Raw genomic sequence first — 17,409 nt, forward strand, 5'->3', positions numbered from 1 at the left:
GGCGTTCTGTGAACCAGAAGATGAGTCTCATTTCAAAGTTCAAACTCTAAACTAAGGGCCTTCAATTCCTCAGTCAAATAGGTTCCTAGTCTTGAACACGAAACGTGCCCTGCCAGGCAGTGTTAAAACAGTTTCTTTCAAACAAATCCAACGGTTAATCCTTGTCATCCACATCAATATTTACTTGTCATCGCCCACACACGAGCATAATCTACTGTTGACAGGGACACGTAAACGTGGTGATGACGAAAGGGTTGAGTAAGAGTGCAATGAGGGCAGTGGGTTTTGTGAAGGAAAATAGGAAAAAGATTTTTCATGTTTATTTGATATATATATATATATATATTTTTTTTTTTTTCACTTTTAATGGGTGCTTAATTACATGTAGCCATGTCTTTGGACCAGCCATCTTTCATGTTGTGCAGCTGTAAGCTGGGGAACCCCTCACATTAGCTCTCACATAGCTTTCACAACCCAATGGTGGGCCCCAAGCCTGTGCGTCTTGTTTCTGTGTCCTCCAATGAGAGTTTTGATGGAGAGAGCAATTTTTTAAAGGAAAAAATAATGAGGGAAGGAAAAGGAGAGGGGCTTATATAAAGGAAAGGGTGTGGGGCTTTTGGGTCATTACAAGATAGTGTTGGTTGAGACTTGTTTTGCATTAGTTTAAGTCAGTGGTGATGGGGAGGCAACCTTGCTGTGACAAACTGGGCGTCAAGAAAGGACCATGGACTGCAGAGGAAGACAAGAAGCTCATCAACTTCATTCTCACCAATGGCCAGTGCTGTTGGCGAGCCGTCCCCAAGCTCGCCGGCCTCCGGCGTTGTGGTAAGAGTTGCCGCCTTCGCTGGACTAATTATCTCCGTCCTGACTTGAAGCGAGGACTTCTCACTGAAGCTGAAGAGCAGCTCGTTATCGATCTCCATGCCCGTCTTGGCAACAGGTTCTTTTCATCTTTTTCATTCTTCCTCTCTCCTCGAGTCCTTGTACATTGCTCCTCTTGGCAACTTCATTCCAGAAGCAAAATTCAATTCATGTACTTTGAGACCTATTATAAAAAGTTCATACTTGCATGGCATGTTCTCCGAGTGGTATATTTTTCATAATTCTAACAGGTATAAAACCAGAAAATACTCAAGACTTGTATCAGTATGGATCAGTACAGGTTATTTAACACACATATGACATGCATCAAAATTCTGTTAAGGATTCAATCTTGTCATATATTTAGCTTTTTTTTTTTGGGTGACAATGATATTTAACTATTTTAATTAGAGAAGCTGATAACAGGAATATATATATGTATATATATAAAAATGGATTTTCAAAATTATTATAATTGCTTAAAGAATATGATATAGCTGTATACATCATTAGTGTTTTCTTGCACAATGCAAGCAAATTATTAAAAAGGAGCTGGTATTCATGGTTGGTGAAAACTCGGTCCATTGTCATTCAGTACAAAATTGGTAGCAAGTGAGATCTGTCTTAAAGCAACCTTGAAGTTATTACAAATCTTTGCTGCCAAGAAAGACCCTTGCATCAAGCTTAACCTGATTGATTGATTGCTGTGCCCGCTCTGTGTCTAGGTGGTCCAAAATTGCTGCCAGATTACCTGGAAGGACAGACAATGAGATTAAGAATCACTGGAACACCCACATCAAGAAAAAGCTGCTTAAGATGGGTATCGATCCTGTTACTCATGAACCTCTTAATAAACAGGCTGCCTCCCAGGAAACATCTTCCCCTCAGGATATTCCACAATCTTCAAATAATCACCAGCTTAAGGAAAGTGAAACGGTTCCCAATTCCGAGGAGAATTCGAGCACATCCCCAGTTGAAAACTCTTCAGGCGACGAGTCCCTTCTACTAGATAGTATATGCAGCGATGATTCTCTAATGAACAGCTTGTGGCAGGATGAAACACCCCTGGTGGATGCATTATGGGACAGTGAACCTAAAGTGCAGAACATTACTAATGATGACATGGCCATGCCATTTTGGGAGGACAACTGTGCTTGGTTTTTGGACTGTCAGGACTTTGGTATTCATGATTTTGGTTTTAATTGTTTTAATGAGATTGAGTCAAATGCACTGCAAACTTTAGGAATCGAGGGAAAGGATCATTAGCAAGCAGTACTCCCTGTGATCAGAGTTGTCCCTATAAAAGCAGAGTATTATATCAAATCTGTACAAGTTACATAATACCATGGGCTGAAAGTCAGGCTCTTGGTATTGAATTTTATCAAGCTAGCATGTTAAACAATATTCTTGGAAGGTGGAAGGTGGACCTTTCCTCTTAAGAGGTTCCTCACCATCCAAATAAACAGAGCTGATACCAAAACCAAATCATAAAATCCCACGATACTTGTTTTCTCATAAATGTTGTAATCTTATGTGCATGGTAGGGATACGGGAATGGAAATGTCAAAGTGCTACTGGTTTTCGTGATTACTTAACCTTTTGTACATAGATGTTTACTTTGAAAATAATGGTTAAAATGTTATTTTGTTGTGGTTATAAATTCTGCTGTGGTATTCCGTGTTTTTGTTCATGTGCCTCAGAGATAAAATAGAAACACAGAAGAGAGACAAAGACGTTTAACATGAACGCAGAGTACTGTGTGACTCTTCAGGTGGGGCGCATACTCTGGTGGCAGCTGAATAACTTTTAGACAAGTTGATGAATCGAAATAGTGCTTTATTTTCTTTCATTATATAAATGCACACCAGCTCTATTTTCTCTCTCTGTCCCCCACTCGGCAACCCCACACTTTTTGTTCGTTCTACTTTTATCATCATCTTCCTTTCTGAAATTATGCAGCACAGTTATCACGGTTTTACTGATGAAGACAATTATTGTGCTAACACCTAATCAAAGCCGTTTCCTTCCATGGGAAGAAGATTAATCAAATCATGTCTTCTCCAGAGTTGGAAGCCAGCGACTCTGTAGAAGCGAAGTTTCTGGACAATCTATGACGAGTCATCTCCTTTGAAGATGTTAGGAAACTGAAATAACTATAGATAGTCAGATATGCAGGATCCAAAAGCTTAGAATATGGTCTTATCCGCTTCACTGTAAGTTTAGGTACCTAAGGACGGTGTGTAAGAGAAAAACAAAAGCATATACATGGTCACCTTATCTCATTCATTCAAATTTATCTAGCCACTAATGATGAAGCGTGATCATAATATATAATATATTGCCGGGCATGGTGGCGAGATTCTTTCTGCCCCTTTTTGTGCTCAGTGTATTTGCCAAGACAAAGCAAGATATTAAAAAAAAAATGGCTAGTCTATATGTTATACATGTATTTATAACCAAAAGGTAAGCAACCAAGCATAACATTATTTAATCAAGGAAGAGTGGCTGAGTTGATGATAGTCGATTCTTTTTTATTAACTTTAGTGTTCAGACTTTGTAAGCAAAGGAAAAAAAACATATCAGATATCAAATAGACGTAAAAAAAAGTATAATTAAAATTAATTAAATGAGCTTTAGGCCATAAAAACACTTCAGAAATGAGCTATTTGAGTTTGTAATTTAGCATACAGACTCTAGTTATCTCTATTTTTCAAACAATAAAACATCTCGGTACATCAGGATAAGTATTATGAAAATAATGAACTAGCAAACATATTGTTGCAAAAGATTTTAGTGATGTGCATAATTAAAAAATGGGCATGACAAAGTGTTGGGCGATAATTCGATGTCTTTTGGTGAAATGAAAACTCAATAGAGATAGAATTTTCTATAATTAATAAATTATATTTGTTTTGTAGCCACTTAAAAAAATAATTAGAGAAACTTTAAAAGAAAAAGTACATTTGAAGAAGAGTGTCTCCGCTTGTTTTTTAATTTTTTTAAAGAAAAAGGTTAGACTTTTAACAAGTTCTTTTAAATTATGGCGTATCTCTGGGGTTTGATATGCAATGCTCACATTAGCCCAAGTAATTACAACTTAGTGGCACTAATGATAACATTCTAAAAAGTAAAAACAACAACGAATCAGCGATTAGACACCACATACCCCACAACCCAACACCCCCACTTGTTATCTTATTCTTCCACCTGTAATGGAATGTGCTAAGAATGTCGCAGAGCTTTCGGGTATTGTCTTCTAATTTACTATCATCTCCTCGATTTTCAAGCAATCACTCTACTACCTTCTAATATTGTCTTTAATCTTGAGAGAACCAAACATTAATTGTTCAGGCAAGTGCAATAGAATGTCAAATAAACCTATTCTTTGACAAGCACAGCGAAATCAGTTCACTCTCACTCAGTGTCAGGCCGAAGATGAAAAGTGTGACATGTGATCACTACTTCCAACTCAGGCTAATGCTGGCCAATCAGATCCATTTAACACCATCAGAAAGCAGAACTCTCGGTAAAAGTTTTTCACGAAGTGAATGCCGCCTGTAACGATTTACTTATTTCCTTTTAATTTATAAGATATTTTTTAATAAAATTATGCATACAAAAAATAAAATTTATTAAATATATTTTATAATATTATTTTTTAAATGTATGAATATAATTTTTTTTAAAAATATTCTTTGTTTAATATAATTATGGAGAGAATGACAAAAAGGACCCAAAAGAATCAATTAATTCAAGTTAGATCCCCAACGTCAAACTTCAAAAATTTACAACTTAATCTCTTAATTTTGTAATTGTATTGTGAAAAATTTATAATTTATTTTTTAATTTTTAACATGTTTGAAGAATAAAAAAATTATTTTTCCTGTTAAAATTTGAAATATATTGCAAATTCATCGTAATGGAGTTACAAAATTGATAAATTGAATTATAAATTCTTAAAATTTGACATTTGAAACATAACTTAAATTAATTAATTTTTTTGGGACCTCTCTATCATTCTCCCTAACTTTATTTATAAAGACATTAAAAAGAGCATGAAAAAATAATAAAGAGAAAATGTGTATAATTAATAAAAATTTATTTTATTAAAGTATTTTATATTTTAAAATAATGAATACCTTCAAATATTTTATAGATGGGGAGGGAGGGACTGCTTGAACAGTCAATGTGGACGCTGTGGTAAAACAAAACAAAAAACAAAAAATGGTCTACCTGCCTCCACATTTCAATGAATTGTCTCAATACAACTTCTTTTATTTATTTTTTGGCAACTGTAAAAATGACTGGATTGGAATGTACGTTATTATCATTAATTAGTAGAAACAAGAGACTAAGACCCTAAGAGAGAGTCATTCTAGTCAGATTAATCAAGAACCTACAATGGCAACGAGGATCAGTTAAGAAGTTAACTTAGATAAAAATAAGCGAATTGCGTTTCAAAATATTACCTAAAACTGATGTTATTCCTTGCACAAACTAAAATTTTTTAACAAAAACCTGAAAAATTTGGGACAAGAATATCTACAACTTTAAGAATTAAAGAATGGGAAAAAACGGTAGAATGTGAAAATAAATTGAAGATAAAAAAATATATTCTCTAATCCCACACAGACAACCTAAATACAAAAAATATATGAAATTATAAAATCACTCTAAAATTTCATGTCATTTATTGAAGCTCTTAATCTGTATTAAAGTTGTCAATGACTTCAAAGTAATTTTATAATTTTTTTATATTTAAATTGTTTATGTGATATTTGAGAAGGATTTTCTCTTGAAGATAGAGACTTGAAGTGAATAAATAAGCATAATATAATTATAAGGAAGTCAAAATAAAGTACATGAGTGAAGAGATATACATAAGTAAATAAATTAAGGTACAATGTGACTTTGGATATGGATATCAGGTGATGGTTTTACTAAAAGAGAGGCAAACAAATCATATTGTTATATCATTTTCAATTTTTTATATATTTAATAATTTAAACAAGACATTAATCTTTTTGGCCAAAAAAAAAACATTTAACCTCAACCATGCAAAGGCGTACAAAGCCAAGTGCAATGAAACCTGATTTTTTTGGGGTAATTTTGCAGGTTAATTAATCATCTTAACCGTTAAGTTAATAAATCTAAAGTACTTTATCCATTTTAAATTATAAAATACTTTTAAAATAATTTACTTCATTTTAAAATATAAGATACTTTGGGTGAATTATGATTTCATTGAATGTACTAATTTTAATATCACCATTCTATTTCTATAATTAATTTCTGTCTCTTATTTTTTCAATATATTGAATGATAAATATTTTTAAAAATTTATATTTTTATTTTTTAAAAATAAAATTGTTAAATATATTTAATAAAATATATTAATATATAAAATTTTATTTAAAAATATTTTATAATTTAAAATGAAAGGAGTATATTATATTTTTGGAAGCAATTATTCAACTAGAATCCTAACCATCCTCGCAGTTTTTAGGATCATATACTCAACACTAACTTCTTAAAGGCGGAATGTACATCCTGTTCTCTCTGACACACCATAAGCTTGAAGTGTGCGTCAGCAACCTCGTAGCAGTGTAATTAATTTGGTTGAAACTCGTAGAATTTATAGATTTGGACGAGGTACATAATACTGCAATCAGTATCGTGGTCCATACATGATTTCTACGAGGCATATTTGTCGGTATGACCAGGAAGATTTAGACGTGGCTTTCTGCATAAAAAACATCTCATTCCATGACAATGCTCACTCTATTGCAATTTGCAAATGTGGCGAAACCGAACGCATGAAAATTTGAGGATTTTTCTAAATCAATTCGTCAAGTTGATTAGACCCCCGTTTTCCGACGAGACATTTGATTTGAGAAAACGCATTCCCAGAGGGCAGAGGCAGAAGTTGTTGTAAAATACATTTGTTCAGTGCTTATCGTCTCCTCCAAGCCATTCATTACTGGCCTCAAAATAATTTATGAAATAAAAATAAAAAGGTTTTATTTTCATTGACAGGTGTCGTCTAGGGCCACTACTTAGCTCCCTGTTAAATTGCATAATCATGATTACGGGCTTGTCTCAGCGTGTATTTTTCATTTGTTTACTTAAAGCACAAGTTTTTATAAGACTTTTGAAAACGAAGGGTACAATGTTAAACAAGCGGCAACACCTTCAATTGGAAATTGGATTTGATTCATCCGAACGAATTTTTCACCTGCACGTCGAAATATGATTTACCCGGTTCAATTTTTTTTTTTCATTTTGAAATTAAATTTATATAATATTGTTTTTAAATCAAGTGTGATATATGATATCATCTATGCTGTTACCATTAAGTTGTAAAAAATGATTTAAATGGGGAGGTACAAAAATAAAATGATTTATAATATATAATATTATCGGGGTGCCCCTCACTTTGATTTTTGACACGTTTTCATCCGCTCCCAGTCATGTATTTATTAATTTAAATTTCTATTGGATGTTCGTGTTAAATCAACTTTTTCATAGAGTTGATTTAACCTCTCTTGAAATTGTTTTTAAAATTTAGTTCCTCACAAATGCATAAATATAAATTTATCTTGCAAAGGAAAAATTTATGCTATTAATGATGTTCTTTATCGAATTAAATTGAAAAACATGTACGCATAAGAGAAAAGCCATATTACTTTTTTTTGTTAAGAAAATCACTTTCAAAGATCACTCAAAAAAAATCATTCGCAAATAAGAGCTAATAATAAATTTTATTTAAGAAAAACTAAGTCCATTTTCTTATTCTAATAATAATTCATTTCTTATTGATTGTTATCCTCAAAGAAGTTTTTTGAGTAATTCTTGTATATAATTTTCCCTATTTTTTTCTTTTAATTGTGAAATTAAAAAATGGGAGATGTTAAATTGATGTAGTTTAACATGAAAGATTAAAATCTAGTGTGACGCACTGAAATAACAGTTTGTATTTTTCATTGTATCTATTGCATAATTCTAATACTTTGGGTTGTTTATTGATGATTTTGCACTCAAGCCATCCTCGCATCCATTGTGAAGTTGTGTCTGTAAGATTCTGCAACGGTCCCGGCGATCGCCTGATTTGGCCTGGTAAAATAAAAACATTGATTCCAAAGCTGCTTATCATATTTTCCTGCATTTCATTTTGGGTACAATGTATATTTATTGAACAATTTTGGCTGATGTATGAAATGACACTGCTCTGCATTTGGCTCGTCTTAAAATGAGCACCATGGTGTTCAGCACTAAAACACTGCCATGTGGCAGTGTTTTTTTTTTTTACTTTTTTAAACTACAAATTTATTATAATAATAAATAAATACTATAAAATTATTATTTTAATATTTAATAAATAAATAAATATTAAGATGTTAAAATTAAATATGAATAGATTAATTTATTAAAATTTAACTTAAATAATTCATATATAAATTTTAGTTTGAATGGTTCAGAACTGTATTGAAAATATTAAAATTAAAAATAAAAATATTTTTTTATTTTATTAATTTTGTACAGTTGTTTATCCATGAGAGATAATATTATTCAAGGCATAGTCAAGTATTAAATATAGGTACTTCTCTTAATAGGAATTCAAACATTGATTTATTACAGTTTATGAAACTAGATCATTTTGTTAGATTTAACTCCTATTTTAAATTATTCAAATCATTTTTTATTTTTTAGTACAGTTTTTAATATTCAGACCAAAATTTTTATTTAAACTATTTAGGTTTAATTTTAATATTTTAATATTTATTAGTTTATTAAATATTAAAATAATAATTTTATAATATTATTTATGATTATAATAAATTTGTGATTTAAAAAAAGTAAAAGAAAAAAAAACACTGGCAAACAAGGCAGTAAAGCTAGCAAAAAGGGCCGGCCCTTGAAGGGCTCGGGCCTAAAAGGGCCAGCCCTTTTAAGCCCAAGTTTCTTTTAGGACCCTAATTTTTGAAGCCCGGCCCTTGATATGACGGTCTCAGGGCCGGCCCTGCGGGCTTTAGGCCCTTTTAACTATTTTAATTTTTTTTAAATTTTTTAATCAAATAAAAATTATTTCATTCTAATATAATACTCAATTAAGAAATGTATAAAAAAACTAACTAAATAAAATATAAATGACCTAAAAACACAAATAAAATAATAACAATGTAATAAGTAATAGATCGGTTAAGTCGACAAACACCCAATCAAAATTAGAAGAGTAAATGTTGAATTGAATAAATCATTATCATGGATTTACATGAATTAGGGGTTTAAGGTTGTATTTTTTTTAGAAAATAGCAGTCAAAGATTTCTGTATGAAATTTATATCAATTAAGAATCAATTATTGTTAAAACCTGAATGAAAAACAAACTATAATGAACTATTGTTAATTTAAAATGAGTTGTTATTAAAATCTAAATGAATACTTATTGATAAAGGCTAACTCGAATTCACAAGTATCTACTCAAATTTTGACAATAAGTGATCTTTGACTGATATAATTTTTGATCAGTGATTCTTCATTGCTATTTTTTCTTCTTCTTTTTTACCTTCCATCCTCAATAAATATGGGCTAACATGTGATGTGAAGTAACATTTAGTTTAATTTTTTTTTTCAAATGCAAAAAGAGTAAAAATTATGAGAATTAATTAAAAAAAATACACATGTGGGCTTAAACGGGTTGGCCCTTAGCCTTACAGGCCCGTTTAAGCACGATTTATTATTTATTAGTCCTATTTACAAGCTCGATCCTATTTTTATACAGGTTTAAACGGGCTAGCCCGACAGATTCGGTTCATTTTTTCAACTCTACAGGACAGTGTTTTGGTGCTGAGCATCGGTGATGAGTACGGAAACCGAGTCCTTTACCGAGCAATACAACGAATCAGTTTTATACGCAGGAGTAATAAAAAGTTCCCAACCTCTTTTTTTTTTTTTTTAATTATTGTTGATGTGCACGTAACATCTAACGATGATGTAACGGGTCTCCATATTTTTGCGTTTAATCATCACCCCTATTGCCTTGCTGATGCTCCCACTTGACATTTTTGTATACAACTAAATTAATCATGTGCATAAATACTACATTTAAAAAATGGCCTCACTGTTGCCTTCAATTATTTATTTTGGAATGGGGCTACTCTGAAAAGCAAAAGAAATCAATATGTTCCACGTGATTTCGAATTTTTTTTTTGGCAAAAGAAATTCGAATTGTTCAACACATCAAAAGTTTGGATTTTTATTGGACCTGTACTTGGGCTTATCTGTTACACGGTCTCCTGAGTTGAGGAGGCCATTGGCCCAGACCAATGAGTAAGTATGAAACGACGCGTTTTGGGGGAACATCGCGTTTCCTGGTACGAAGCTCCGCTAGAGCCTGGAAACTTTCGCGGGTTCTTCTAGCTGTGGCAGGGGGCCTAATTACTTCTCTTTTTGCTGCACTAGCCGCCTCAGATCAGTTCGCTATCTCCACATGTCGCTGAGTACATCCCCATCTTGTTGATCCATAATCAGGTATTTTGAATCACGATTCTTGCATGACATTATTCGATTCTTTTTTCCTGGAAATGTAGTCGTTTACTGCGATAATTTGCGAAGCTGAACTGCGTCCGTTATTGACGCTCTACGGAGATGTTCATTACGATATGTTGGATTCTTTATGAATTTTAAACCTTGTCTCTTACCCAATTTATTTATTAAATCACACGGCTCGAGTTATTTCGATTGCAACAAAATTTTGTTCGCTTGAATAGGGATTTTTTTTTTTGGGGTCCTCTCCTCTAGGTAGGAGCTTTTTCTCTCTGTGAGGAGAGTAGAGTCGTGGTCGTGGACTCTTCTCGTTGGTCGTCGGTGAGTGCGCGCGTTTGCGTGTTCTCCGCCACCATCTCTGGTGGTGGCAGAGCGTTCATATATAATCTTCACCCCCACTGGGTGAAGTGTTTGAGTGGGCTGTGTGTGTTCAGGCGTGTGCGATTTTATTTGGGATGCGGACAAAGTTCTTATCTCCGGCGACGATAGTGATGAAGAGGATGGCGATGGAGCGGCTGTATCTTGAACCGAGAGTAGATTTTTGGGTAACGGGTGAAAAATTGAAGGATAAGCAACTCTTGTCCCTATCTGATTCCCGCAAAATGAAGATAGAAGAATGGACGATGATGCAATCTGGATCTGAGAACGATTTCGGAATGGTAGGTATCTGGTTCAAATTTTGCGGAGGTGCCGTCCAGGTATGAGAATGCGGCGATTAATGATCCTGTTCATAATGTGATGCAGCTCCTTCAGGTTCCTCTGTCTCATGTGGTATAAATGTTGCCAATCTAGGTTTTACGGGTTCAATATGATTTAATTGTTTGGATTATGTCGAGTGTGTTTTGGTGGCGTTGCCTCCTATTTTTGAATTGTTTTGTTGGATTTAGTAGAGATTTTGGCTAAGGTATTGCTATCTGTTGGAGATTTTAGTGTGCTGCCTTTTGTTATTGATCCTAGAATTTGGAGCTGTACTGGGATCAGATGGATGTATGAATTTAATAGGATTAGAAGCAATGATATTCTTGAGTTAATTAAGGCCATGATTGTTTTCACTCTATGGTAACCATGGAAGGCGTGGCGCACTTTCACTTTTGAACAACAATGTAGTAAGCCTGGTGGTATTGTTCAGCTGGCTATGTTGTTTCTATATATTTTTTGGGCAGCTAATAATTGGTGTAGTACTGGTCTAAATGCACAAAGTGTGGATAGTACGGCTCTGGAGGCTGCTAATGCTTTTCCATCCATGGAACAGATTGCTACTGGAAACTGTGATCTGGATGTTTGAGCTTTCTATGATGGTGCTTATGTTGGTACACTTGAAAAAAAAAAATATTGGGCATGGTTTGTAGTAAGACACTGTTTGGGGACTGTTTATACATTGCAGCTGTGGATGTTGATGCAAAATCACCTTTTAGTTGTGAGGCAGAAGCTATTATTTGGTGTCTCCAATGTTGTATCCCTAAGGGTTACTCTATCGTCTTGCTTCTCTCAAATTGCTTCCCGCTGGTAGAGGTTGCGTGTCTTGAAATTCCAAGCCCTGTATGGGGTCACTTCACCATTGAGGATATCGTTTTGAATCTTGGTCAATCACTAAGCACCAGTTGCTTTAAGTGGATCCCAAGAAGTTTGAACTATGCTGTGACTTGGATTGCTTGTACAGCATGGTGCTCTTTGGATTGGGCTTGCATCCCCCCATCCCTGTTAGTGCTTTTCCTGGATCATGACTTTGCTGAATCAAGGAATGTTTCTTTGTTTTTATTAGAATCTTATACTGTTGGTTGTTTTCTTGTTTGTTCTCTGGTTTGTTTGGTTTCTGGTTTGTATGGCTTTTATTTGAGGTTCCCGATTAATGATGGTCATTTCTTCTTGGCAAAAGGAGGAAAAAAAGAATAGGAAAATTTTTAATTTTAACGAGACAAGAAGATCAACAATACAATGCTCTTCTTTTGCTCCAAATTGCAATGATTCACCTTCAGAGTAATGTACAAATTTGGTTGACATTTTATCAGATATGGCACTTTCTATGACTCCCTGATGCTGCAATTTGATCATAGATACACTAACTATTCAACTAAAACTTTGGATGCGAGAATTGTATATGGGCACTGAATCAGTTTGATTCCTATACTTATTTGACCACCTCATCTCCAGCACTAATTTATTATTATTATTATCTTCTTTTGTTTTGGGTTCATATTTTCATGTTGCTTGTCCATGACCGAAGCTAAACTGTTATCTCAACCATTATAATGCTGAATGAATCAATGAACATTTTACTAAATATCACAAGGCTTACTAGTCATTTTTTTTTTTTGCATGTTGTTGTTTAAGCGTTCGTTTGTGCAAGAAAAAGTGGAGGGATGAGAATTGTCAGTGAATCTGATTATAGTTTTGTCATCTAAACATGGTTAACTTTCATCTTCGTATCCTTTTGCCCGTCCTTTTTCACCCAAGCAACGTGTGTGTTTCTTTTTTTGTTGACGAAGCATGTGCAGGCAACATTTTTCCTAACAGTTGGTTCACTTGTAGTGCAAGATTGTTTCCTTAACTTGCTAAACTCTGAATGCCAAATTACGTGTAATGCATTAATTATCATAGCAATTACTCTTGGGGGTCTGAAATTGGTACAAATTTTCAGTGTAGGCTATGGCAATCATGTACAAGTGCAATATGTCAATAATACATGATGGTTGGTTACCTTGAAAGCATAGAAGTAAGTCTCGGACTTTAGTTTCCCAAAATTTAGGGCCTCTCTTTTTATATTTGTAGATAAAAAAGGATTCCTGAAATTGTGATTTGTGCTCAAAAAGGGTTTCCCATATGCAATGTGTGTTTGCATGTGAAGGTCCTAATGCTTTCCACCCTGTAACTGTTTTATTTTGGTTATATCTATTAGAAAATTTCAAGTCCAAAGTCCAAGCCCTTTGCGAAGATCAAGTTATTTGGGTATTATGTGTCAACTGCTAAACTTTGTTCAAACTCCAACTGGGATGTTTCCAGTGCATGTTTTTTTAAATATCTAATAGGTAAATGTCAAGAAGCAATATCACTATGGATAGCATAACTCACATACCTTCAACCTTTGGCCATATAAGATCTTTTCGATAGCCTTATTTGCAATATACATGATAACAAGTCCTCTCACTTGTCAATCTTGCTTAATTTAGCCTTGTTCATATTATTTTGATCTTCGTAAATTTGTATATCTTCATTTCACTTTTAAAATGATTTTCTGGCTTTATCTTTGCAAGAGAAATGGGGAACGCATTCTAGTCTTTTTATCTGATTGTCAGTGCACATATGGTTCAAATCTTCGGTTTAATTATTTTTGAGCGAGTGATAACTTTTAAATTTGTGGCTAGAAGGAGAAGTAGTCAAGGGTAGAAATAGGCCAAAGGCCTATCACCCAACCCATGCGCTGGCCCCTTTAACTAAAGGGTTAGTCTGAAGCCTATAACTAGGCCTATTTAGCTGCTGTAGTTTTTTTTAAATTAATATATTATTATATATATAATGTGATATAATTAAATTTATTTTATTAAATTATTCATATGTCTATAAAATTACTCAGATCTAGCCATCCTCACTAGTCATGATGTAACTCACTCACCCTTACCCACAACCTCGTCTATCATCTTGCTCAATCAGGACCTCACCTACAAACCTCATTACGTCTTCATCTATCACTCCACTAGCTCTCCATTCTTGTGATTGTAATGGAGACTTGGTAATATGGGGTATTAAGTCCCATATTGAATAATATAGGACCTTCAATAGGGTATTTAAGTAGGTTGGCTCTCTTACCTTAATAACTAACTTTTGGGATAGGGTTTCTCATCTTACATAGGTATTCATCAATTGATATTAGAGCCAAATTGTTGACAGTTTTGGAGTTACCCACAAAGGGTTCTGATAGGCAAGAGGCTGAGTTAAGTATTGTGGTATGCAGCTGCTATGATGTTAGTTTTCCATGGGTGACTAATTGATGGAGACTTGATAGTATGGGATACTCAGTCCTACATTGAATGGGATGGGATGCTCAATGGAATATTTGAGTAGATTGATTTTCTCACCTCAGAAACTAACTTTTGGGGAAGGATTTCATTCAGTATTTCTTTCTCATTTTCCTTTTTCAAAACAAATTTGAGGGATAGGGCATGTTAATTCAATATCTACTGTTCATTATTGGATGTGATTCTGATATGGTGGCATCGACAGCTACATCAACATAAACCCATCTCCTCCCCTTTTAACTTCTTCCCTTTTCATTTAACTTTATCTCTTAAAAGTATCTGCCATCTTACTAAGTCATCAAATAAATAAAAATGCAACGTTGAATCTCTTATTGTGCTGTCTATATTAATAATTGAATGTTGATTTCTCTTGTCCACTTAAAGGTCTTAAGTGACATGGAATAGCAGAGGTTGAGAGGTGGTAGACCGATACAGTAAAAGCTCCTAGAAAGCATTTAGGAATTTAAAAGTTTGTGGCTGATTTGGCTTCAGATTCTGATTACGTTTGGGAAAAAGCCTTACATAGGCTATAGGTGAGGCTCAGGTCAAATAGGCCAAAGCTTGCCTAACCTGCCCTGTTGCCATCCCTAGAAGTAATCATTTTAGTAGTTTAAGTCTGGGTTTCTTCATATGGTTTATATAAGTTGTTAGAATTACTTGAGGACTGGTGAGAAGCTACTTGGGCCTGATATGATGAGTCACACAGCCTAATGTGACTCACCTGTCATGGTTAAGTTACCTAACACAGTGATAATGATGCAGGGAATTAATGTAAGCGTACTGATAGTGTTAGTTTGTAATAGAGCACAATGGCGTCTTGCAATCCATGTAGCCGACCCCACCTAGTGGGATAAAGGCTTGTTGTTGTTGTTGTTGTTGTTGTTGTTGTACTGATAGTGTTAGTTTGTGCAGGTTATTTAGTGAAATCAGCCAGTTAAAAGAATAATTAAATCATGTGCTGTGCTCTCTAATTCCCTATGGTCTATTAATAGGGGGTCATATGGACTGAGATAGTTGTTGATGAATATCCTTGAAGTTACATTATCTATTAAATGGTACAACTCGTACCAGATCTGCTTTGCTATTTTCTATGAAGAAATCAGAACTTGAAAATTGCATTTCTCTTTTATGTTCTCTGTACATGGGACTGTGAACTTATGTGATTGTTTATTGCTATTGATTTGATCCTCTTTATATAGTAGCTTTGTGAAGAAATTTAGTTGTTAGTATCGTGGTTATTTACTTAATTTGTACCAATTTCCAGCATTATATCTTTAAGGACTTTTTTCAGGAACACCTTTTAGGAGTAGCCATATTATGGGTGAGTTTACAATTCAGATTAGCAAAAACCTTGTTGATCGGCTTGTTCAAGATGCGGATACGTCAAAGAAATCTAAAAGAACTAAACGGAAGGCATCAAGAGAGCCTCCAGTGTCCCAATCAACTGCAAGCCAAAAACAAATAGGCGATGATTTTGTGAAGCCCAGGAGTGAGGCTGCTCCAGCATGGCCACTGCAGCCTCCTGTGTTCCTGCCAGCAACTCAGTCTGTACATTCTGCCAATGCGGAGTTAGAGTCCATACGATCTGTGCTTCAGGAAAGTGAGAAAGTTGTGGAGCGATTGCAGAAGGAGGAGGAGAACATTTTGCAGAAAGTAACCCAAAAGGCAAAGGAGTTCCGTGATAAAGAGTATAAGCTTCCAAAGCCAAAGCCCAGACCATGCACTGCTGAGTGTCAGGCTTGCTTGTCATGTTACAAGGAGCACGTCAAGGATCCCTTGAAATGCGCTAGTCTGGTTACAAATTTTGCAGACTGTGTGCGCAGGTTTAGACAGCAAGTTGAACTGAGAAATGTGTGAAGAGAAAATTACACAAATTGATGGAAATAAGCCGCAAACTGACAGAAATACTCATTGATTGTTTTTTTTAGTACATCATCACCATTTTTGTTTATGTTACCTGGCAAATGCTAAAACTGTTCTCTTGATGTGCTTGGAATTCCAGCACGTGCTTGACACCCATTGTCCAGTTGCACGGATCTTGCTAATGCACCCGTCTCTTTTAGGGGGACGCTGGTTGGATGGTTGTTAATTTTAGATGATGATCAAGAGTTGACTAGTTTTTCATTTAGAGTTAATCTATCAAGCTCTTGTGTGTTTTTTGAAGTCTTTATCAGTTAGTTTATGTCCGATCTAGTTCCAAGTCCATTAGGTAGTGCTGCAATGACGGGGGTTTGATTAGTTCTTGGTGATGATTTGAGACTGAGGAGTGTTAACTGATGATAGAAACAAGCAATGATCGTATTGCCAAGGATTTGGTTGGGAGCAAGAGATCAAGTGTTTGGTAGGGTTCCAGGGGTTTTAGGTCCGTTATGGATTCTTACATTTTCTGCAAGCAGTATCCAGTGAAGTCACTTAAAACGTGGCATCAACATTGGCAGATGGCTCGATTCTTTGTCTAGGTCGTCCTTTGCCGAACCTGGGCTGCATGATGTACATCCAGGGACAGACCCTGGTGCAAGAGAATGAGGTAATTGCCCTGCAAGGTAAGAAAATAGTAGAGTAATAATAATATTATTATTATTGAAATGATCAATTTAAACACACAGCACCCAAGTGCCAAAACAGGATTCGAACCCTGGACCTTACATTTGAAGGAAGGTGGCATTGTTGTTGAAGCAACTTGCCATTAGCAGGCAAGAAAATATTAGAGTTAGTAACTCAAAATTAATTTCCCCTTATCAAAGGGAAAAAATATTTGTCTCCTTAAAATTTTTCACTTCTTGCGTTTTATGCATTATTCTTTAGTATTTAATTTTAATAGATTCCATCTTTAATGTAATTTAATAAGTATCTTTTATGATATTTTTTAAAAAATATTTATTTTAAGTACAGATTTTTTGGATCCTTCACTAGCTGCATCACTGTCGTTCTTGTCAGACGTTCTTGTCTTTATTTACTTGTCTTTGTGTTTATGTCCAAAACAAAGAACA

At 34.5% G+C, this 17,409-nt stretch overlaps 2 protein-coding genes across 3 annotated transcripts; both read left to right on the forward strand.

Moving 5' to 3' along the window:
- Positions 1-621: 621 nt before the first annotated feature.
- LOC129322699 (MYB-like transcription factor ODO1) lies at positions 622-2,521 on the forward strand. The gene is made up of 2 exons (XM_054969036.1): positions 622-940; positions 1,587-2,521. Exons 1-2 carry the CDS (start codon positions 678-680, stop codon positions 2,125-2,127), a joined length of 804 nt encoding a protein of 267 aa, XP_054825011.1. The 5' UTR covers positions 622-677; the 3' UTR covers positions 2,128-2,521.
- A 7,714-nt stretch (positions 2,522-10,235) lies between these two features.
- LOC129322343 (uncharacterized) lies at positions 10,236-16,554 on the forward strand. 2 transcript variants are annotated; one of them, XM_054968653.1, is made up of 3 exons: positions 10,323-10,391; positions 13,045-13,119; positions 15,711-16,554. In XM_054968653.1, exon 3 carries the CDS (start codon positions 15,737-15,739, stop codon positions 16,274-16,276), a length of 540 nt encoding a protein of 179 aa, XP_054824628.1. In that variant the 5' UTR covers positions 10,323-10,391; positions 13,045-13,119; positions 15,711-15,736; the 3' UTR covers positions 16,277-16,554. The 2 variants fall into 2 exon arrangements, with proteins under 2 accessions (XP_054824627.1, XP_054824628.1); XM_054968652.1 differs by lacking the exon at positions 13,045-13,119 and having other exon boundaries at positions 10,236-10,391.
- The last annotated feature ends 855 nt before the right edge of the window (positions 16,555-17,409 follow it).

The sequence above is a fragment of the Prosopis cineraria genome, unplaced genomic scaffold (assembly GCF_029017545.1).
Source record: "Prosopis cineraria cultivar Desert tree isolate PC_DT_omini unplaced genomic scaffold, ASM2901754v1 PC10, whole genome shotgun sequence".
Lineage (NCBI taxonomy): Eukaryota > Viridiplantae > Streptophyta > Magnoliopsida > Fabales > Fabaceae > Prosopis > Prosopis cineraria.

Bases quoted from the DNA above. Each gene is read 5' to 3' on its own strand.
- LOC129322699 (XM_054969036.1), top strand. From the start codon at position 678: ATGGGGAGGCAACCTTGCTGTGACAAACTGGGCGTCAAGAAAGGACCA. The intron at 941-1,586 runs GTTCTTTTCATC...CTCTGTGTCTAG, and splicing joins CATGCCCGTCTTGGCAACAG to GTGGTCCAAAATTGCTGCCA.
- LOC129322343 (XM_054968652.1), top strand. From the start codon at position 15,737: ATGGGTGAGTTTACAATTCAGATTAGCAAAAACCTTGTTGATCGGCTT.